General features: G+C 39.4%; 2 protein-coding genes across 3 annotated transcripts; one reads left to right on the top strand and one right to left on the bottom strand.

Annotated features, from left to right (window-relative positions):
* Positions 1-1813: 1813 nt before the first annotated feature.
* Positions 1814-10465, bottom strand: LOC113679757 (uncharacterized). Its single transcript, XM_027196728.2, has 3 exons — positions 10095-10465; positions 5800-6156; positions 1814-4441 (listed from the first exon to the last, which is right to left on the bottom strand). The coding sequence occupies exons 1-3, from the start codon at positions 10387-10389 to the stop codon at positions 2514-2516; spliced, it is 2580 nt and encodes an 859-aa protein (XP_027052529.2). The 5' UTR covers positions 10390-10465; the 3' UTR covers positions 1814-2513.
* Positions 9923-21825, top strand: LOC113679756 (uncharacterized). Of its 2 annotated transcripts, none has more exons than XM_027196724.2 (10): positions 9923-9940; positions 10875-11143; positions 15034-15176; positions 15915-16064; positions 16220-16275; positions 16634-16784; positions 17313-17440; positions 17571-17802; positions 18311-19127; positions 19893-21825. In XM_027196724.2, the coding sequence occupies exons 2-10, from the start codon at positions 10916-10918 to the stop codon at positions 20832-20834; spliced, it is 2847 nt and encodes a 948-aa protein (XP_027052525.2). In that variant the 5' UTR covers positions 9923-9940; positions 10875-10915; the 3' UTR covers positions 20835-21825. The 2 variants fall into 2 exon arrangements, with proteins under 2 accessions (XP_027052525.2, XP_027052527.2); XM_027196726.2 differs by lacking the exon at positions 9923-9940 and adding an exon at positions 10331-10471.
* The last annotated feature ends 637 nt before the right edge of the window (positions 21826-22462 follow it).

The raw sequence follows: 22462 nt of genomic DNA, 5'->3' as shown, positions 1-22462 counted from the left end.
TTACCTGGCTAGGGTTTCCTGGTTTCGGAGGAAAAATCATAAAAAAAAAATCCAAAACAAAACTAAAGCAAGCTATAAAGTTGACTTTTATGCTTTTTTCTTTTTTCTTTTTTTGCTATAGGGATTATTGCAAGGTGGGAAATTCGGGAATAACGAACTTATTAAGGAAACATTTGTGTTTGAAATATTTTGGGAAATATTATACCACTCTGAATCAAAAACTGTGATGAATGTCTTTCACAGCCGCTCAGCATATGCATGTGTCCAGACCAATACAAATATATATTTTACTATACTATTTTAAAATTGTGGTAACGGAGTTTCGTCAAGCGATGACAGCTTCAGTTCGAAGTTGCGATCTCAACGATTTCGCTGGTAGCAAAGTAGCTAAACAAACGTTTTTCAGTCGTCATATAAAAAGTTATTTACGGCTCTTACCAACACAGCTGAAAGCTAGAAATAACATTTTCACTGTAAAAACATATTACAAGCAACAGTAAGTAGTCCTTTTACACTAAACTTTGCATTTAGTATGAATTCATTCAGCGGGCCGTCTAATTTGCATAAAGTTTATTAACTTAAATTCTCAAATTGCTTACTCCAGTGTCAGGGCTGTATTTAATTTCCAGAGCTAAAACGTTCCTGTAATTTACTTCAATAGCCAAGGCTTTATTCTATATGGGTTTTACTAGGAAGCGGCATATACCAGAGGGCTTTTACAACGGTTAAAGTTCGCTTTCATTTTCTAACATTTCAAGAGACACAAATACGACCTTTTTAAACTTGTCGATTGTAAATGTTAAAAACTTCTTTCTTCAAATTTTCTTTTAGGATTTTAAAGATTAAGAACGAAATAATACTCGGCTGAAGTTTCGATGTTAGGGATTGTTTCTTATGCGTTCACCGTTTTCTCGAAGTTGCGGTCGGATTCTGTTGTTTTTAAGCGCGAAAAGACGGCAATAAAACGATTTTTCAAACTATTTGTTATTTCTCCCGTACAATGAATCGCTTGAACCCAAAACTATTTTTTCTTGAATTAGGTCACTAAAAGGGATGTTTTGGTAAAAGAAAAAAAAATTCAATTTTTTTACGAGTGTCTTGCGATTTTCGATTTTCTCGGAAAATGGCTCTTAATGGCAAGTCCTAGGCTTCGGGGAAAGTATTTCTCAATTCTCGTGAAATGGAAAAGCGAAGCATAGATTATGCTAAGTAGTTAGATCTATTTATCGACAATTATTGGCTTATCAAGAAAGTGATACGACTGTAACGAAAGAGCCTTACTGACGTCGTTCGTTTAACTGTAGTCATTTTGTGATGCCCTCAGAGGGTGAAAAGTTCAAAATTTAAAAATCAGTATGCCGTTTTTCCTTGTAACCTCACAAGAATGTCGTCAATGTTGAGTTAACAATTAGAGATTGTTCCATTGAATTTCTAAAAAAACAATTCCCCAAATGTTTGGAATAGAACACATCCAGTTTCAATTTCTTAAATTATCTGAAGGGGAGATTACATTGCCCACATGATATCTCCATGATGTTTTAAGCGAACCTTCCACTCTTAGCCACAAGCAATAGTCCTCCGTATTAGCCAAAATCACAGAAACCCTTTTTTTAAATTAATGCTTGGGGGATGATGTTACACAATAATTGGATTTCTGGTCATTTTCTCATTTTGCACATCCCCTTTCACTAAGAAGCGCGTCAAGTCTGTTTGGTATTAATCAGCTTTTAAAGAATTATTATGATAGATCGATCAACGCTGTTGAACCTATGGACGCAATCGCAAGGTAAAATGAAGACAATTGCGGTACTAATTTTATTGAGGTATTTTAATTGTGGGTTTCAATCTTAAAAAAAGAAGGCTAAGACGCATTTTTCATTAACGATTTTACTTAAACGAGCGAGTCCCTCGACCACTTTCTTGGACAGCATTACAAATGTATTATCTTGTTTTGGCTTTCCTTTTTCCCTGGGAAACTGGAAGAAACTACTCTGCGTCTGCAAATCAGGCTGACCTTGATACTCAGCTTTGACTAATAAGCTGTTCGCGTATTTTCTCGCGATTTGCTTGGTGACGTAAAGAGCTTACAAAAAAGGTTCTATGAAATGTTTGCTCTAAATCGTACAAAAAAATAAGAAATTAGAAAAAACTGAAGTCAAAATATACCTCACGTAGTGCAAGTTTGCTGACTTTTCAGAAATCTTTGCAAATTTAAATTAAGGATTTTATGAACTTTGTTACTGTTTCTCTGTTATTTTCTTTCACTTCTTAGCTGTTCAATGTTCTAAACGCCAAACGATTGTCAGTAAGATGATATGCAGTCTCAATAGTAAAATGCCGTCAGGCGAATACCTTCAAGGTCTGGCTATTAATTTCTACCCCGAAGAAAGTTGAGCTGGTCCTACTTAGTATCATAAGTTTCGAGAAGAAAAGTGTTAATGATACGACTTAAATAACGAAAGAGAGGCATCCTGCCTTTGATGACGTGAGACTACTCCATACTGGCGAATCCTTCACCAGCCTTCTAGTGCCGAGACCCCCTCTGCGAAGCCGGCCTTGGATGGATGTGTACAGCCAAGCATTTTCCTGCCGTCCTTAACCGTAAGAGCCGCTCCATTTCCAGCCATTTCCTCAGTGGTCTGAGAATCCACCTCGGACACGGGTTGTCCGAACTCGGTAACGTCCATCAAGACATGATCTTCGATGGTAAACTTTTCCACTTGAATATCCTGCTGGAAAGAATGAGGACTCGGAGTCAGAAACGTTGGAGCTTCCAGAGCTGCCTTAGGATTCATTCCACTGTCCAAAATGTTTGTTAAATACTGCGGAATAACAAATGATTGAGAGGGACCGGTGGAAGTCAGAGCTAACACAGGCACCAAGGGGCCAGAGTGCAGCATAGAGGTGGCTTCTCTGTCCGGAAGACTCCCTGATTTCCACATGTCGGGAATTCCAAGATGCGGAAATTCTTTGACTTCTTTGTTAAAGCCGTCCTTCTCTTGAGACTCTTCGCCTTCAGTTTCCCGTCCTCTTTCTTCTATGATTTCCTCTTCCTTATCGCTTTCTTCTCTCTCCTCCTTTTCCTTTTCAGTTTCTTCCCTTTCTTCCCCTCCCTGGCTGATCTTAGGAATTGCATTGATATCAGAATCTTCTTCTTCGTTGGGGTGATGACGATGTGGTTTCTCAAACTCCTCGAGTTCTTCAGTTGGTGGAACGTATGGCTCACTATGCATTGGCGACTTCAATTTATCATTGACCTCCATGGGTAGATCTGTTCTCTCTCTTTCATAATTTGGTTCATTGGAATTGGAAGGTATCTCGTTGGTTCGGAAATTAGAATCAACATCTGGATATTCTTTTTCTTCAAGTTCATCTACAGGCTCCTCTTCGTGTCCAAACTGATAACGTTTTTCTGACTTGTCTCCTCGCGATTGATGGAACAATTGAGATCTGACTTTATTGTACGTTTTGAAAACCACTAGTTTTTGTGGCTCTTCTCCCCAGTTCTTCTGGAGGTTTGAGAAACCTTTCCTCCAAGAGGCAAGTCGCTTTTTGTTCTTCGTTGCTGCAGAAATGTCTCGTCTGAGCCTTCTGCCAAATTCATCGACTTGCCGAGTTTCCTTTTTAAAGATAATCGCAGGCTGGAATCCCGACGTTATTCTTCCACCATTATTGGTCCTCTTTACTTGCGTCTTCAATGCAATTCCAGAGCTGGGGAGACTTACTCCATGCACAAACAAGCCTGTTCCCCAAGCATCACCATCGGTGCCATGCGAGAGCGAGCAAACGTTGCCAGCACTGTCCACTGCGACTACGCCAGACGAGCCGCGCCGATGCTGTTCCATGTCCATCTCAACACTTGCCAGCAATTCTCGCATGACGTCGTTGACATCTTTCATCTTCTCAAATGAGGCGATTTTGTCCCATAGCTCCTCAGCAGAGTCCTTTGTTTTCCGATAAGAGTAATCGGCAGTTATTCCAAGATGATCTTTGAGCAGTTGTTTCCCATTAGAAACTTCTTGTGCGAAAAAGGTAACAAACGAACTAAGACGTGTTATGGAAGCTAGCCAGAACAGTTTTGTGGCGTTTGTAAGGTAAGAGTCGGTTGATTCTCCGATTCCTGCCAATTGCATTAAATTTAACTTTTCAACCAGCTCAGCGCCTCCCAATTCCGCGCCTGTCGTCACCACGTGATGCTTTCGGTACAAAGTGCTCGTGGGCTCAGGTGACGTCACCTTATACTGGGTCATGTCTTCCATCGTAATGTAGCCTTCGTGACGTTGAACCGTCTCAACCATTTCTTCAGCCCAGGGACCACGGTAGAAGTATTCCTTTCCATATCTGGAGAGGCGTTTAAGAAATTTTCCCAACTTAAGTTGCCTGAATCGTTCGCCAGCTTTGTAGACTTTCTTTGTTTTGGGGTTAGTAAAAGTATTTTTTCCTATAAAGGAAGAAATTTCAGTCATTATAAACCAATTATAAAGGTTGTACTACCGCAAAACCGTAGAAAAATTCATCCAAAACCGAAAAAAAATTCGATCAAAACCGAAAACCGCCTGCAAAACTGTCAAAACCGATACATTTTTACATCCCAGTTGTTAAAACCCTGATCGATCCGATACAGTGCTGCCAAGTGGAGCATACAGAGTAAATTACACTTATTTCATTACAGGATTTATGAATGCCACGGACTTGGCATTCGTATCTTCTAGTATCTGCTTAAATTAACAGTTGCTCTCTCGAGGACCTCGATCACGGTCTTTGCAGACTCAGCAGCTGGTGATGGATCCTAATTAAATTAAGGAAACTCGCACAAAAAACCTCTATATGATTGCAATTTTGCAGTTGCAAAAAGCTATAGCTCTAATATTTCCATTTGCGAACTAAGACCTGAAAGTTTGGAGATTCTATTGGAATGTTGAATCAATCAGTCACGTGTGGCCTGTAACTTGGTCACCAACTTCGAGGTGGCATTGAAACTCTGGCAATGTTCCCTGCTGAGCCGTACCCTACGAGAAGCCGTACTCTCCCCTCCCCCCTCACCTGAGGGGGTACGGCTACACGTAGGCTACTTTGCTATTGTTGTTTGCTATTCGAGATCAATGGAGGCGCGTAATTGCCCCTCAGATCGAAGAGAAAGCGGAACCGAAATAGGTCAAATAGGAAAACCGAAAACCGCATCGAATATCAAATCTGAAAACCCGTTAATATTTTTCGCGAAAACCGAAAACCAAATGTTAAAATATGGAAAATCCGCAAACCGCAATGAACACCAAAACCGACAAACCGAAGTTTTATGGCACAAAAACCGAAAAACTGATCTTAAAAATAGCTAAAACAGCAAAAATCGAAAATCCCAATGCCCCTCCTACAGGACAGGACATCAATATAAGTTGTGATTGACCTTCTCTCTTTTTGTTCTTTTCTTTTCAAAGATAATTTACAAGACATCAGTTTACTTTAAACTTGTAAAGTTTTACAAAAAGTCCTAGTTTTTAGATGCAGGTACAATTTGAAGCTGTGAGTATTTGGGTTCCCTACTTTGTCGGTCTCAATTCAACCGATGAAAAAATTCTTGCACATGAAGATACAGCCTGGATATGCACGTCCTGTTCCTTGCTCAAATGAATTACGAACAAAACTGTAAATAGCTTAAAACGTCTTACCAAGGTAAGGGTCCTTCTCTTTTTGGTATCTTATTTATGAAAGGTCACTTGACCGCTTAAGTACACCGTTCACTAAGGGAGGAACAACTAGATCCTCTCGCCTGTACAAATCGCTTCAAACCAAACGCCATACCTTCCTTGGTGCGCAGGAGGCCTCTCTGGTTATAGTTTTTCCTCATCTCCTCTGCCAGGTCAGAAGGGAGTTTGAATCCTCTGGTGGCAAAGTACAACGCCGGTTGCAACAGTTTAGACAGCGGAAATAAGCCAAACTTCTCTGAGGCCGTAGAGACGCCTGCGACGAGACCTGGCACTAGAACGGCGGCTCCGTTACCGAGCTCGGAATGATGTTCAGGAATCTGGGCAGGGCCTACGTAGTAAGGCTTGTTCCAGCCTGCATCTAGGTTGTAAGTGACCCCAGTGGAGCTGTCATAGTACAAAATGTTGGCTGCTCCGGCATAAGACACGTGTGATCCAGCTGCAAGAGTGATCTCTGTAGAAAATGAAACAATATTAAATTGTGGATGAAAACCTGAATCAGAATAAAGCTTGATTACCAACCGCTGTCCAGAAAATGGGCTCGCGCTAGCAGCCTGAAGAGACCGGCATGATGGCTACGGGATGATTACGGAATAGCCACGGGTTTGCAGCTATACTCGTCAACGTGTTTACAGTGCGAGAGGAATCAAAGCTATGAAAAGTACTGGAAATTTGATGTCGGTCACTGCTTTGGAATCTTTTCTTTCAACGATGAGACTTAAAAAATAATCAGCTGGTACATTTGGCTACAAGAAAAATCCGATGATTGGAAGTGAAAGTTCATCTGTCCTTGCTCATGATCCTAATTAAACTTCAGTTTGATAAGGCAGGCTTTTGACAAATGAACATCGAATGCAAAATATCTGGTGTCCACATATACAGCTGTCAAGAGGGATAATGCAAGGAACCATTTAAAACCTCTTAGAAGAGCAGTGAAATTCACTGACAAAGCTTCACATAACAGCAAACGAAATTTAGCTTTTGGTGGGAACGAAACCGGGGAGTTGGCTGGTAGATGGAAAAATCAATAACAAAGAACGCTTATCTGTTCGTCACTTGACTGCGTCCGATTTGTGAGAACTTATGCTCTCCAGCTTCCAGCCATGCTCTGTACATGAAATCTGGTCCTTAATCCGGCAAAATCATCTTGAGTACCGTAATGCTCGAGATAAAGCCTGCTCTTAGCTCAGAAAGTCGTGTCCACGGACTTACGCACCGAACAGAAATTTAGTCGATGATACCTCTTGCAAAAATTGTGTATCAGATAATCTTCCAAGTCTTAATCAATCAAATATGGCACTTTTCTAAGTGAAAGAATTAGTGTGTATCTTTCGATCCTGTTACTCAATTTTGAATTGATTTCGCTATTCTCTGTGATATTAGCAAATCTGTCATTCCCCGGTTGAACTGCTTGAATAAAGTTGTGTCTTTATTCCCGAAAGTGAAAAATGTTGCTAAGTTTCTGATTTCAAACCCACATGTTCCTGTCTTAGGTGCAAATTTAAGCCAACAGGGGGCTGAAGGCACTCTGTGGCACGGCCCATACTTTTGTACCTCTTTAAAGAGAACTCTTCTTGGACATGAACTGGTTTTTGATTGGGATCCCCCATCTATGGTTGGTTTCTTTTTATAAACGGATAAATTCCTCGATGTCTTTCTCGAGAGTGTATTTATTTCATATAAATTAAAGGTCGTTAATTACTGAGAAAGTGAAGGCCACTGCTGAGTAATCATGTCATTAGCCAGGAATCAAACGAAACGATATATCTCATCGTCACCGTGTTATCGATTATCTTTCGTGAGAAACGCCTTTCCAAAAACTGTCACCAGAAACAGATTTCACCCACGCTACTGACCTCAGGGAAAAAAGACCTCTGTTTGTACAAAGCGCACAATATTCGCGTGTCTCTTTGAAGCAACAAGTAAATCGAGTGGAGACAACATTTTTTAACTGATTCTTTCTTATGTCACTTTATTTTGGTCCCTATTTGCGTCTAATCGAAACAATCTGCCGCGTAAGTACCATCGTTTAGTATCACATTGCAAATATTCTAGCTAATCAGTCCCAGATTGGTTCTTTTAGACTGAAGACGACGTGACTCAGAAAAAGTCCATGTAAAACTGTACATTTAAAGTAGCTTCCGTAGGCTAGAATTAAGGAGACATGACCGTCCTCAGCGCCGAACCTCAATTTCAGTTATTATTAAATAAGACCAGCATAGAGGACCATGTGCAAAAGCTGTTAAGTCGACTTGTATTTCTAAATGCAATTTTCACTGAGAAAAATATCTGCAAAAGATGTTGCGTGTTTTTGGGGATCTCAGAGAAATCGTTGACATCTAGTCACGAGATGGAGTTACCAGAGCCAATCCGCAGAAGTTGCGGAATGATGATCTTACTAATGAACTGGTGATATAACTACTATAAAGTTCCCTTGACACGATAATTATGTTCATCGTGTCAAAGGGCTGAAACTGAAAAAAAAAACAAAAAAAAACAAAAACAAAAACCCTTGCACGATCGCGGGTTTAAAGGCAATTTGTAATACCAAGAAAGGTAACATTCGCCGTCACCCCATCCTTTGTGTTACGTCATCTTTGGGGTTTAAATTATTTGAATTGCTTTTGGAATTAGGGTTAATAATCTCAGTTCGTTTAAGTTTCGTTAAAGTTTTTAACTTTGGTGTTTGTCCTTGCGAACCAATTTTTAAGGAGTTTCCTTCCAATTAACGACAACAGTTTTCAGAAACTCCAAATAACGAGAAAAAATAAAATAATTGAAAATTTGCGACTTAACTTCATTTCCTCTCAACCGGATTTAAATGATCAAGTTTGCAACTCATCAATCCTGATTTCTAGTCGCTACTGTCCAACACAGTTGCAAATTTTGTTCCGGTCTTCAGTTTTTCCGGATTCCGAGGAAAACTTAGATTTTCTTGTCTTTTATCCTAAATGTGAGGTTTTAACAAAGGCTGGTTACTGACAGTCTACCTCCGCTTACAAAAATTACTTTTCTGGTAGAAAAAGTTATTCGAACCCAGCTAACTCTCATTTATCCTAACTCTGTCATGTTTAAGAACCACGATGCTCACTTTTATCCTCCACCACGATCCCTCGGTAACCAGCTGCAGTAACTGAAAATGTGTGGCGACAGTGAGGAAAATTGATTCTCTATTGAAGGGTGAGTGTCTCGTGTCTCGTGTCCAGAGACGAGGGCAATCCACAGTAAATATTTGTTGTTTGTTATATAACACCGAGATGTATGACAACGACTCGTGAATGTGTTTTGCAAATTAGCATCGGAGATTGTAATTAAATCTTGCAGATTGATCAATCAGATATCATTTAAGTTATATAACGCCCAGGAAATCAATTTACTTCGATCAGTGGTCTGTTTAATTGTAATTGCGTTTACGTTCTAATGATAAAAGAAATCACGAGAAAATTCCAGCTTAGAAAATTATCTTCAAGGTACTTGTCTTTTATTTCTAATTACCAGTGCAGGAACATAATATGCTTTAGAGTAAAGGAACAACGCTGCAGATGTTTGAAACTTTTCTCGGTCCAAAAAACACGTGAGATAAAACAGAGTCATCGTTATTCTTTTTTATTACTTAGATTCCCCTGTAAGAGACTGTTTCATCATTTGTTAACTCCAAACCACAAAATACTTAAGCCATCACCACAAAGATCTACGCTTTGACAATAATATCTTTGTGTGGGGGAAAAACCAAGTGATGCCGGCAAGTGGAAACTCACGGGAAAATGATTTCGTTAAAACGTGATAACTTTTGACGTTTTACTGTTCTTATCTGGTCAAGTGTCTTTAAGTGTACATATATACGTGCTTTACAGCGGCCTGTAGCTCTTAACCATCGATCAAAGTGCGTCAGACTCTTATCTGAAATATTTCTCAAATTCAAACAATCTCTGTTTTGTTTAATCCATGTTGCAAAACAGCAAAAAAAAAACAAAACAAAAAAAAAAAAATCGCCAACAAGTCTTTAAATTTCTCTGAGTACTGACTTTGTCAAAAGATAACAATTAGGTTTTACTTCGTGCAGAAATGAAGACAGACAGACTTTACGTTGGGTAAGTAAGTAGTGTACCGAACAATTAACTAATCCTCTCATAGCTAAGCCTCTTTAGAGAGATCCTAAGTGAACACAAAATGTTTTATGGCGCAAGAAACACGGATCTCAAAATCTCATCTCCGGATCAAATGCACTCAGCTAACAGGTAAGCGCATAGACCAAATTTTAAGTCCCAAAAAGAACTTTTTTAAACTATGAAGCGAAAAAATTGTTAGAAAAATTTGTATAAGGATGGTTATGATTTGTGCCTAACTTTTTATGAGTGTTTCATCAACCACAAGTGTGTATAAACTGCCTACCTGTGAGAGCAGTCGTCAAGCACGCATCCATCGCATTGCCTCCTTTTTTGAGAGCCTCTTTTCCAGCATGGACTGCAAGGGCATTTCCACTTCCAGCCACCAACCCCTTCCCACTGCTAAAAGCCAATGGTTTGGGACGTCGCTGTGAGTTGTAAAGAGAAAGCTCCTCTAACCTCTGGAGATCTCGTTGGAACCAAGTCTTGGGAGAGAGCGAAACTTCCTCGGGTGGAAGAAAGGCGTTGGTTCCATACACAGATATTAAGCCAACCAACGCAAGAAAAGTCGTTCGATTCATGGCTGATGTGTGCGCCTTACTCGATTTCTCGAAGGGCAATCGAGACACGCAATAGGGTTGTTTGTTCTTATAGCTAAAAACGGTAATTTAATAGCTTTCATTGTTCCGTTGTCTTTCGTAGATCTGAAAAGATGTTCAAGGAATGTCTCGCGCGCTAAGTGCTTTATATTAATCGTGCGCGCGCGCGATCATGATGTTTTGAAAGCGAGGACTTGAGTGACACATCAATCCACGGGCTGGCACAGAGCCGCTTGATCAGATTTCAATTGTTAACCTTGTGTTTATTACGAACAAATTAACTTGGAGTGATGGACGAATCATTTTGAGTATTTTAAATTTTTCGCATGTCACAAGTTGACAGTTGGCAAACATTCTCTCGATCTCATTTTACATTGAACTTTTGAACGTGAGAAATCCATGGAATGATGGAAGATTTTAGTTTTCGAACTAAACTAAAAGGATTTTTGACTTATGATTATCTCTAGCGCTTGCTTCAGCGTCATAGGAGAGAGCAAATTAGACGTTGATGAGTGATATGCCTCCAACACAACGAGATCACATGGAAATCGACGACGATTCGGCCCGCGATCAAGTGAACGGATTTTTACCCGCAGGAGTCGCTCAAGTCCCGAAAGAGGAACTTCAAAAATATTTGAAATGCAAGCGCATTGGCAATTATCTGCTTGGAAAAACCATTGGCGAAGGATCATTCGCGCGAGTAAAGCAGGGGTTTCATGTCTTGACGGGAGAAAAGGTAGGAAATCAGGATGTCTGCGAGGTAATCTATTCCAACACCAAAAATGTAAATAGAGCCGGCCTCAAGGCGAGCTAAACCTGTAATTGCAACAGTTGGGAGACCTAGCGTGGTGGTAAATTTAGAATACTTTCATTATGTTCCATTTTTAGGCGAATATTTATATTTCCGTTCAATTATGTGTTTAAGCTACTTGGAACTCTTCGATAAACCTCGTAATGCAGGACTAGCAAACAACTGCGGATTATGTTGTGGGACTTTCTACTCTAATTACGCTTGAAAGATTAGGAATGCAATAATTAAAAAATAATTTTTTTTGTAAAGACATCGCCAAATTCTGTTGCCGTGCGCGAAATCTTTCGGAAATATTAGTTCATATTTGCAAACAGTAAGAGTGTCTCAGTGAGAGAGAGGAAGAAAAAAATATCTGTTGTGACTTTATGCAAATTTTCCACATGCGAAAATCAAATCAGTATGTTTATGCTTTTTTAAAACATTTTGCTTTCGTTTTCCATTTGTTTTCCTACCATACATTCGAAAATTCAACTTATGATGTCGCTTGAAATTAAATTATGAAGTTACTTTAATTATACAGACAGAGTTCATAATATTTCAAGATTCAATAGTGTCCACTGTCATTTCCAGCACTTGTCTTCTATTTTGCTCTTCTTTCACGTGCTTATATCAATCATCGAGTTACGATAAACTTTCCTGAACTTTCTCTCTCCTCTACTCTAAGCTCCTGAGACAAATGAGATATTTAAAGATAATCTACGCTCTTCTAAATACATTTTCGTGGAAAAAAAAACTGAACAAATTCATCCGTGACTCCTTGATATTGCCCGCTGTTGCGGTAGCAGCATGTTAAAGTCATGTGTTATATTTACAGTTGAGATTTATCACGCCTCGACCATAGTTTACTTCTCCTTATTCAGAAGAAGCAGCTTCTCAAATCACTCAGCGAGTGATAGTCATTATCTTGCTATGTGCATAGCGCGGAACCAGAAAGAAAAAAATTTATTTTAAAAACTGTCGGCAAACTGCACATCATGTCGTGATGCAATTTGGTTCAAAATTGGATATTGGCTTTACTCTTGTGACTGTGGTAATTATGATAACGATTATATTCAGGAAGGAAAAGGTTGTTCTTGTAAAAGAATAGTAAGTTTAAAGAGTAATTACATAGCACTTAAGGTTGTCCTGTGTATAAACTGATGTCTTTGACAAATGAAATCTTGTCGAAGCTATTGTTTTGGTTGTAGATTTTACACGCGATTCATCGGCAGTGGAATTTTATCGTTTGGTTTGATGATCGTCAAATAATCGATCCGAACAGGTATAACAAAGTGATTTCCCTCAATGAAAAAATAGCCTGGACTTCAATTGATAGTAGCAATTTCAAATTGTGTATCGGGTTAATACTCTTTGATTGCCTTCTGTTGCGATAGACTATGTTGTATAAAGTTGACCTCTGAACCAGAAATCTAAAAATTGTCTTCCATATGGTGCAGCAAGATTAGATAGAACTTTGTTTTGCTTGAAACGGTAATTGAATCGTTTTGAGCTCCGTCAATCGAAAAAATATAGAAGTATAAAAGAATGGATTGCATTCAAGCTGTGCTTGTGAATGGTCTTAATTGGATTTGCAATTCACACTGAATTCCTCACAACTGCGCGCAAACTTGGGATCAGGTAGATATTTATGGATATCTTTACAAATGAAATGTGTAAGTTTTTTTTATCAAACATCGCTCGAACGATTGCTTGGTATGAAATTATTTGACAAGGGTAGTCGCACAATACTTTGGATATTAATTACTTCGAGTTAAGAAAAAAAAAATGTTAAGAACGATCTCCAAAAAGAGTGTCGCGGGCGAAATGTAAAATGTCGCGTTTTTGACCCACGCGACCTTCCTCCACGTGCAGAAATTCGGCAAACCACAAATGCAGATTCGGTTTCCGGACATATTGAGCCGCCAGTCTGGCTAATCAAGATCGAATACCGCTCTTTGTGGCATTTTGAAGTGGTTAATGGAACTAAGCAAAGAGAGAAACCGCCGAAAATCACGTATAGTTTCTATAATTATTTTTAGTTTTTGCTTGGAACTGAATCGGTCTTATTTTGCTTGTAGGGAGATAAACTGAAGAAAGACTCAAAAGAGAAATGCAAACTCGCTTTTCGTTATTTAATGGAAATAATTTGAAAGTTTCGAGAAAGTTATATCTTGATTGCTTAAATGTTGAATGCAAAAGAAGTAGGACTAAAGCTTGCAATTAAAATATCTGGCATATCTGCCCAACTTTGGAAAAAGTTGTTCTTTTTAAGGGCAAAAGAAATATCTTAGTTTCAAATGAAGTTAACTGTTTACTTATTATACAGTTGGTGGTTTGAACCCGGGAGTAACATTTGAGTTTCTTGTGTAATCGTCCAGGTAAGCGTAGTCCTGAGAAGGACTATTGTCTGCAGTAGAGATTGATTTTTCGACCACCCTCGCGGAACTCATCATATCATCGATCAGAGTCGACCGCAAGAAGTAAACGCTAAACATGGTGAGAGAATTTCATGATGAATACCGGAGGTTCTTTTTTTTTCCTTTTTTTTTTTTTACCTTCAATTACCGTGACCCTAAGATGGGCAGGAACCATTTTGCAAAAGGTGTACTCATTCTGTCTGGATTTCAAAAGCTGTCAGCCCCTTCAAAAGGACCAACCTTTAATCGTGTTTAATCAGGATGTTGAAGTGTCACTTATTTATCTTGAATTCCTGTAAGGTTGATGTGCTCTGTCGTAAATGAATGGTTCGTGCTTCGGATATGACGAAAGCTGAGTCTTCAAATTCCTGAACGAAAGCAAGGCCGCGACATTCCCTCGTTGTTTTGTTTCGTTTTTTTTTTTTCATAGATGAAAAACTTGTTGACAGGCGTGCGTGGCTCCTGTAAGCGTAGTTAAAGTAGTTCGTTGGTCTTCTTAGCTTTACTCTTCACTGTTAACTCTCAATGTATCAGCTGCAGTTATACCTCAGATCCGCTGTTTCCAGAATTTTCGGGTCAGTGTTAGTGTATCCCAAGTACAGTATAAATACACCAGGTTTTGTTACGTCATAAACAAAATAAGACTTAGAGACAATTTGGTAAAAATACAAGAGAAACCCCAATGCGGTTCAAAAACTATGTTAAAGAGATCAAAATTGCAAGTTCTGAGAAATTCGTAGGAAATTTTCTACGGTCCACAAAATAACTGATCCCATCCTTCTTTGAGAACGTTACTTTCATTGTTAGCTCGTCAGTCGGAAAGTGTTTGAAATATTTTAAAACCATTAGCTTTGTAACTGTTTGACCGGCGCTGCGGTCCAAAGCCGGTTGTAATATTGGATTTCCGAGGACGTGATAGCCACGTTAATCTAGGAACTCGGGTGAAAAATGTGAAGCTCCGAATGCATTTCTGGGGATAAGTTACTTTGATCCTGGTTCGAGCTGTGGGAATATTTTCCTCCAAGGGCTCTTCGTTTTCCTAAGTTTTTTTTTTTAATAAAGGAAACGACGAATAAAAGAGAAACATGGTGGTGACCTTATAGTAATCGTTGTGCTGGACTTAGTAGAAATGTCCGGTTTCCAGCCAGGGTCAATTTTCGGGTTCTATTGCTATGTCTTAAGGAAAAACAATGTATAATCACGATACCTCTCTCTGCTCAGGATTATAAATGGTTACCGACAAGCGTCCTATCCAAAGGGAGCAGAAGTTCTCATAATGATTTTATCCTGCAAAAACCATTGAAAGCTAAGGTGGTGGGATCTGTGTTATCTGTGTAAAATATTCAAAGCTCATACAGTTAAAGATATCCTAGCAATTCACCATCTATTAATTTTGTTTGATATGTTCATCACTTGTAGGTTGCTGTTAAGATTATCGACAAGAAGCTAGCCCATCAAGACAAATACGTGGCCAGGAACATGAGGCGAGAAGCGAAAATTATGCAAATGATTCGCCATCCAAACATTGTTCAACTTCTGGAAGTCGTAGAAACGGAACACAGGTAATTTTAACTAATCTGGTGAGACGACTTAGATTTTGGCAAAACATTATCCCGATATTCTTGTATTTAAAACTTAATGTACTTCTTGTAAGTTCTATTCTGGGTTTAATGAGGTAGATTTTGCCCGTTTTATCGCACGTAATCAGATTCCTTGTCTAGACTTTTGTAATCCTTTAATTTTAGATGAGCGCATGCAAAGATTAGCTTGTTTAAACATTTTATACTCTTTGGGTTACAATTAGCAGCTTACCAAGTAATTCTGTCCCATTGTGAATGAGATTAAGTTGACAGTCTGATTCCTTTACACGAAAATTTACTTCGGTGAATCATCTTATCCTAACTTCTCATACGTAATAAAGCGTATCAAGCGGAAGTAGAGTTAAGTTCCAAATCAAAACGTGAACAATCTGTAGTCGGATTTTATGCTCTTTATGCATTGGAGGATAAGCGATCTTAAGTAATTTCAGGCTATTTCGCAGCAAATTAAAAGAGAAGAACTAGTAAGGTCTTGCAAGGCTTGTTAGCTCACGCAACATTTCAACGTTTGTCCTATGATCTTTTCACTGTATAGTTTCCTTTCCGACTTTCAACATTGGAACGAGACTTTTCCTGTAGTTTTAATGATGGGATTTGTGCTTTGTACTGAGCGGTGTATGTTTTGCGAAATGAAGTACTGGACAATTAGAATAAATCTTTCAGTATTTAAAATGTTAAAACTGTAGACTTTTTGATTTTTAGATACTACTTAATCACAGAGATTGCAGCCGGAGGAGATCTTATGGATTACATTTGTTACCGAAGAAAACTTGGCGAGGTAGAAGTCAGAAAATTTATTCGGCAAATTGTGTCGGCTGTGCATTATCTACATCAGGGAGGAATTCTTCACAGGTTTGTGCGGAAAATATATTTGACGTTTTGGTCGCAGGTCAATTGGCGCGTTCAAAAATTCCTCCTTAATCTTCAACAAACGACAATCAAACAGAAGTCAGCTTAAAAGCTTTATCATCGAGCAAGAGATATTAAAAGCGCTTTTCTCTCTGCAGGGACTTGAAAGTTGAAAACTTACTTTTGGATGACGACTATAATATCAAGATCATAGGTAAACTTAATTCACATTTAATATTACTCTATTATTAATGAGAGCATACAGGGATGTAGTTAATGTCGCAAGTGGCCCTTTTCAGCCGGAGCTTATTCTGGTTTCTGTGGCATGAAACTTCCTTGTGCTTGTTTTCAAATTTCTATGGTAGTTCACTGGTACCGTGTGCTACATGTACTCTCCAGGGTGGAGAGAGACATTGTGAAATAAATAATCTTGTCCAAGAACACACAATTACTCTGCCCAGTCCTCTGTGTTTCAGCACCAAGACTTCTCGGTCTCAGCGTCCAGGGTAACCACGTTCCCCACAGGGGTGATGTAGTTCTCTCTTAAACTATTTAGTTATTTTTCCTTGTAGATTTTGGTCTCAGTAACACACTGTTTGTGTCCTCACCTGACGGTCAAAACACAAAGGAATTCCTTAAGACCCAGTGCGGCTCTCCAGCTTATGCTGCTCCAGAGATCTTGGGACACAAACCGTATGGGCCTGAGGTGGACGTTTGGAGCATGTAAGTACAATTGAATCTTTATTCACTCCAACATTTTTAATTAGTCTCTTAAGGATACGGTAGACCTTCGCGGGCCAATTTTTTTTTAGTTTTTTTTTTTTCCATGGCAACTAGGCATTATTATTTTGGCTATAGTTTTCAAGAAAAATTTTGGTGAAACATGAAAACGCGCGCGAGTTGTTTACAAAAACGTATTTTTCAACTGAACTCCTTAGCCCGCAAAAGTGTGAATAGCTTATTTTTACTTGTCAACATCAATGACATCCGAAGGGTTTCCTGCTGCGAAACATCCTTATTCTTGGATTCCAATCGCGTAAACATCTCCAGATTTCGGTTGCACGCGGAGATCTTTGCTATCTGTTTGCATTTAAAACTAGAACATCTATATGATATGAATTGAGAAAGGTGAAAAGGGGAAGTGTCCCTAGTAAAAATAAAAAAGTAACCTGGAGTAAATTTCATTTACAAGCTAAAAAAAACTCACCATCTTTCTTAATGCTACAACGTACATATTTGTTTTTCTTCCAGCGGGGTCAACATGTATGCCATGCTGACAGGAAAACTTCCCTACTCGGCCGAGCCATTCCACATAAACACTCTGTATAATAAAATGAAAAAAAATGACATGAATCCAATTCCAGATCATTTGTCATCGTGTAAGTTATAAATTTATTATTTCCCTTTCTTTATCTTTTTTTGATATCGTCGGGTAATTTTTTTTTCTGCTTGCCAAAAAATCACGATTCGTCGACACATTTTTAACACTTTTGCATTTCCCGTCGGTAGCATGCAAAGATCTTGTCCAGCGTTTACTGACGTTCAGCCGCGAAAATCGGATTACATTGGATGAGGTCCTTAACCACGAGTGGTTGCAGAAGGGATTTGATGGTCCCATAATCCCGATTGTGTTCCCGAATTACCCGCAGCCCGAAGAACTGGACAAGAATATCGTTAGACATATGGTTGACAAGATGGAGTTCAAACAGCAAGAAATAGTGGATGCAGTTGCGAAAAATAGGTGATCAATAAAGAGATATTAATCGATTAAATTGGATTTTTGCAGTCGCATATCCAGGAGATGACTCTCTGTTTAGTAATTTGGGTCGAAAACGAATGGAAAGCAATCGGAGAACTCTCAGATCGAGGCTGTAAACCGCTCTTTGGTTAATCTTCGTGATTGGTTTAAGAAAACTCGCGCCACTCTCTTAACCAATCAGATGTAAACTTTCAACCAATCGTAACTTGGCTATTATCGTTTTCCCGCGCTTCTGAGAGGAGTCGCTGAAATTTATTTTGCGCTTTCACTGACTCCTTGTGATCTTTATCTTTAACTTGATCGGCCACTGTGATTCCTTTGGTTTTGGTTCCATGACTGTCAATCAAAATGTACTCAAACCACGTCCTAACCAGAGTTGAACTATTGCACTGTTTACGCAGGGAAGCTGAAATATAGAGGTTCTTGTCTTTAATAACCCTTTGTGACAGAAACATGCGCTTCACATATTTTTTTATTTTTCTCCTTACAGATCTACTGCTACATCAACTGTCTATCACCTTCTACAAAGAAAACTTAAAAGATATTATGTCAAACACCCGGTAGAAGCTGAGCATGTGATGAATGACGTCACATTTAACTCGGAGCCCGTTCGCAATTCCTCAACGGCCACGCCAGAGTTAGAAATTAGGAATTCGTCTAAAAAGAGACGCGAATTTGCAGTTACGACCGTAAACGCTTGTGATTTTAATGATAAAAAGCAAACTACTCCGAATGAAACAAAGCCAGAGTCAGAGAAGTTAACGCTTCCCTGTGCAGGACGGGAGCAACTTTCTTCTCCAAGCAAGGAGAACTTGTCTAAATTGGATGAAGAGCTTGCAGAAAACCCCAAAAGTTTACATCAAGATGATCCAATTTCAGAGAAATCTATCAATGAAATCGACGAAGATAATTCTTCTGAACAGAAAGATAGAACCTGTAGCGTACTAAGTGACGGCGGGATTGAAATCTCCAGGAAGGATTCCTGCAATTACTCTTCAGTACAAGTCATGGCAGTGAATGGTCGCCGGCTGTCGCATATTTCGGTTGAAAGCAAAGCCGAGACGGGCAAGAAATCTGCTACGGTAGATTTAGACGAGAAAAACGAGCAAGAAGGAAAAGAGAGTACTGTCAATAATCATGAAAATTCCTCGCGACGCATTTCTGAAACAAAGTCTGTCGCGCCCCAGGGGAGAATTTCTCCAAGGCTTTCGGCTCCAAATACGCCATCTATCGGCAAAGTTTCACCTATTAATGCCAAGATTATTTCTATCCCGCTGCAACCGATGAAAATGGAATTTCCTGAAAAGGTAATTTGCAGGCTTTATTTCCCCTACCTATCGAAAAAACGATTTAACTTTCGCTTTCACAAAGTAGTCGAAGGGTGTAAAGTCAAAAAATGGTAACGTTCGAGAAATCTTACATTTAGATGTTAAGCCAGAAATTTTTCCAGAAATTTTTCGTTAAAAAGACGACAATTTTTTTTCAACGCAGTACTCCAGTTTTAAGACTCATTCACCAAGCCGAGCTCATTCCCGTTACGTCGGCTCTAGCAAAGAGCTGCCGGTATATTACTTCTTGTAAGCGGTTCCTTGTAGTGTGTGTTTTGTCTTCCCGATATATTCGTCAGCCTTACCTCGAACTATCGACACGATGGGTCAGTCCAGAAATTATTCTTCTGACTGGTCTATTCTTTTCCGGCTTTCCTTTTTGCCGTGGGCGACTTTACTTAATTTAGAGTTAGTTTACAGGTGCTTAGCAAACGGGGCGTTTTAGTAACGCAGAGCGAACGAAGACTGAGAGTTGAAAAGCAAGGGGAAGGTGGGCGGCAAAACCCATTGTTACAAAGTTTTGGGGGTTTTCTTACGATTTTAGCTGTTTCGTCGTTTCCGAGGTTCACACTGGGTTTAGTGTTTGAAACCATCAGTGCTTTTACTGAAGTATCAAGCAGTGATTGAGTGCCTTCCGAGAAGAAAGAAAGACACACCCCTTATTCCTAGGGTGCGGTGAAATTCTGGTAAAATTCAGCAAAAAGAAAATTGTGGTCTTTCATACTTTTCTTTTAATTTTCACAGGTAAAATTTAATCACAGGCGGTTTTCCCTTCCTCAGACCTTTTTACCGCCCAGGAACCTGGGAACTACTCAGCAAAGACAACATGTTCCCAGTCCCTTCCACTTCAATTCAACCATGTCTTCTACGGATGCAAAGCAGAGAAACAGAGATTCTCCGTCACTGCCACCTTACGGGCTATGCTGCCAACTGACGGCGATAAAGCCCCAGGAGGAAAAGGAAGACTCTGTGACACGTGCTCACGAAGCGAGATCACGCGGTGATCACGCGCAGCATAATGGAATTGAAAATAGACATGCGCAACCGCTGCGGAATGTTTACTATTCTCCGTCCACTGAAAGGCGATTTCCGAGTAAACGCCATTCAGTCGCCACATCGGGAGGTAGAGAACTGTTGAAAAGTATAAATAACACATTAGGTAGGCTTGTGGAAATTCAAGATAACACAGAGTCCTCAAAATCGCCAGACAGTTTATTACTGAGATCTCGCTTGCAACCTGCCACAATCAAGGCACCCTTAAAACACGATTCATCCGTGGAAGGCGTAAAAATATCTTTGATACAGGAGCACGCTGGTGTTGAACGAGCTAAGGAAAAGCGCAGCTCTGGACTCAAGATAAGTTGTAGTGTGAAGGACACTCAGACTGCTAAACCTGTGCCTTTGTCAAATCCAACTGGACTTTCTACCACTGAATCGAAGTCGGAAAAAGAGCAAATTACCAGAGAGAAGAAACTGAAAGCAGGGTTGCTAAATAGAAGCGTAGCAGGAAGAAGAAGAAGGAAATTAGAGAACAAGATCCCACCAGAAAATGACAGCGCATCTTCACCAAGGCACGAGGTTGGGTCGCCTCTAAATCGTCGATCTCTTGACGATAATCATTGCTCTACGCATGACTCCTTACAGAGTGGCCGCCGATCACTTGATTCGTTGGAGGAAATCATTTAAGCAGCTGTGAGTTGTTCAAGATGTTTAAAATTACGTACCATATTTGGAAAATTCAACACAGAAAACCACGACACGTGAACGCGCCTAAATATTTAGTCTTTGAGATTTGAGTTCGAAGCATGATCACCACTTTTAAACGTTTGAATACCCAGGTGACTTAGGATCAGCGTCAATCGAGTTTCAAATACCTTAGCTTAAGAAATGCGTTAAGATTAGTTTGAAAGTAAAAAGGTGAAAAAGTTATTCTTCATTCAACGACCGAGTTGGGAATTCTTATCTAAACACACGACGCCTTCGAAAAAGCTGATCTTACCTGTATGCAGTACGCTGTTCCTATGTCCTCTACAGCTCTCTGATCCAAATCCGAGGGCCTGGAAATCAATTGCTCGTGGTCGTAAGGACTTAGAATTTTCCCCGTTTTACACTCGTAACAAAACGAATAGCAACTGTTTTTAAACACACAAATTTTTAACTTCTCTGGCAACTTTAAATTTTCATCCATCGGATATGATTTCTATTTTACTCCAAAGTATGTAATTAATGTTTCTTTAGTTTTCCTTCTTACGTTGCGTTTGCCCCGCGTTCAGCCTTGATACACAGATTCATGCAATTGAAGCAGGGTACGTGGGACTTGAGGTTCATAACCTTAGTTCCAAGGGATTTCCCCTAATAGCCCGCGGAACAAGGTTAGAAGTTCGTAAACCTTCCTTTGCAACAGTTTTTTTTTTTTGTATAAGAAAGCAAAATGCTTTCATATTTATAAAACGTGCAATAGAAGGGAAGGCAATCATTTAAGAGGTGGTTTTGTTCAACAAGCTCAAAGCGTAGTTCCAATATTAAACCAGGATTTACTAAAATTAATTGAATGTTTTTTTAGCATTAAGTATAATTAAAATGGAACACAAGAAGTAATAATTGAAATGAAGTCTAATGAAAATGTATTGTTGAAGACATATTAATACTATATGAATAAAATTGTCAGCCTGGCCAACTTTATGCACTTGAGCTACCTCCCCTTACCCACCCTCCCCTCTCCTCGCCTTCACCCTCGTAACTCTATGACTCACTTGGGAGTAGAAATTAGCCCAAGAGTTGTATCGGGGTAGTGCTGAAAAAATGAGATGGTAAGTGCGCTCGCTATTGCTCCTGCAGAGTTTCTGGTCCAGAGGCCAGAAACCTGAGGAGGAGGCATTGTAATTCCTACTTGTACACATAGATATGGAATTGGAGAATAATAAGGCAGGAAAACAAAACATGTTGGTATGATAGGCGAAACTATCCCGATTAGAATAAACTAGGCGGTCTAAGTCGTATAAGGTAATTTATTATTACGATCGCAAGTTGTTGTAAGTTTTGCACCAACACTTTTCTGCGCTTCGCTCCGTTTTATGCCACTCTTAGATTACTTGTATTGATCTCTGTACACTTGTATGCAAAAGTCATTTAACAATACCGGATTGATTTTTCCAATAAAGAACTTAATTTGTCAGACACAAACCAGGAACGAGATTTACAGACTCGATCCATCAATCTTTAAGGTGCAATCAGAGGTCAACAAAAATATAAAGTATTCTTAATTATGAAAACTAATCAAAAGGATAAGAAACGTCTCAACAAACTTTAAGGTA

The sequence above is a fragment of the Pocillopora damicornis genome, chromosome 8 (assembly GCF_964200805.1).
Source record: "Pocillopora damicornis chromosome 8, jaPocDami1.2, whole genome shotgun sequence".
Lineage (NCBI taxonomy): Eukaryota > Metazoa > Cnidaria > Anthozoa > Scleractinia > Pocilloporidae > Pocillopora > Pocillopora damicornis.
Note: the sequence above shows the minus strand (reverse complement) of the source record. Positions and strands in the feature narration are given on the sequence as shown.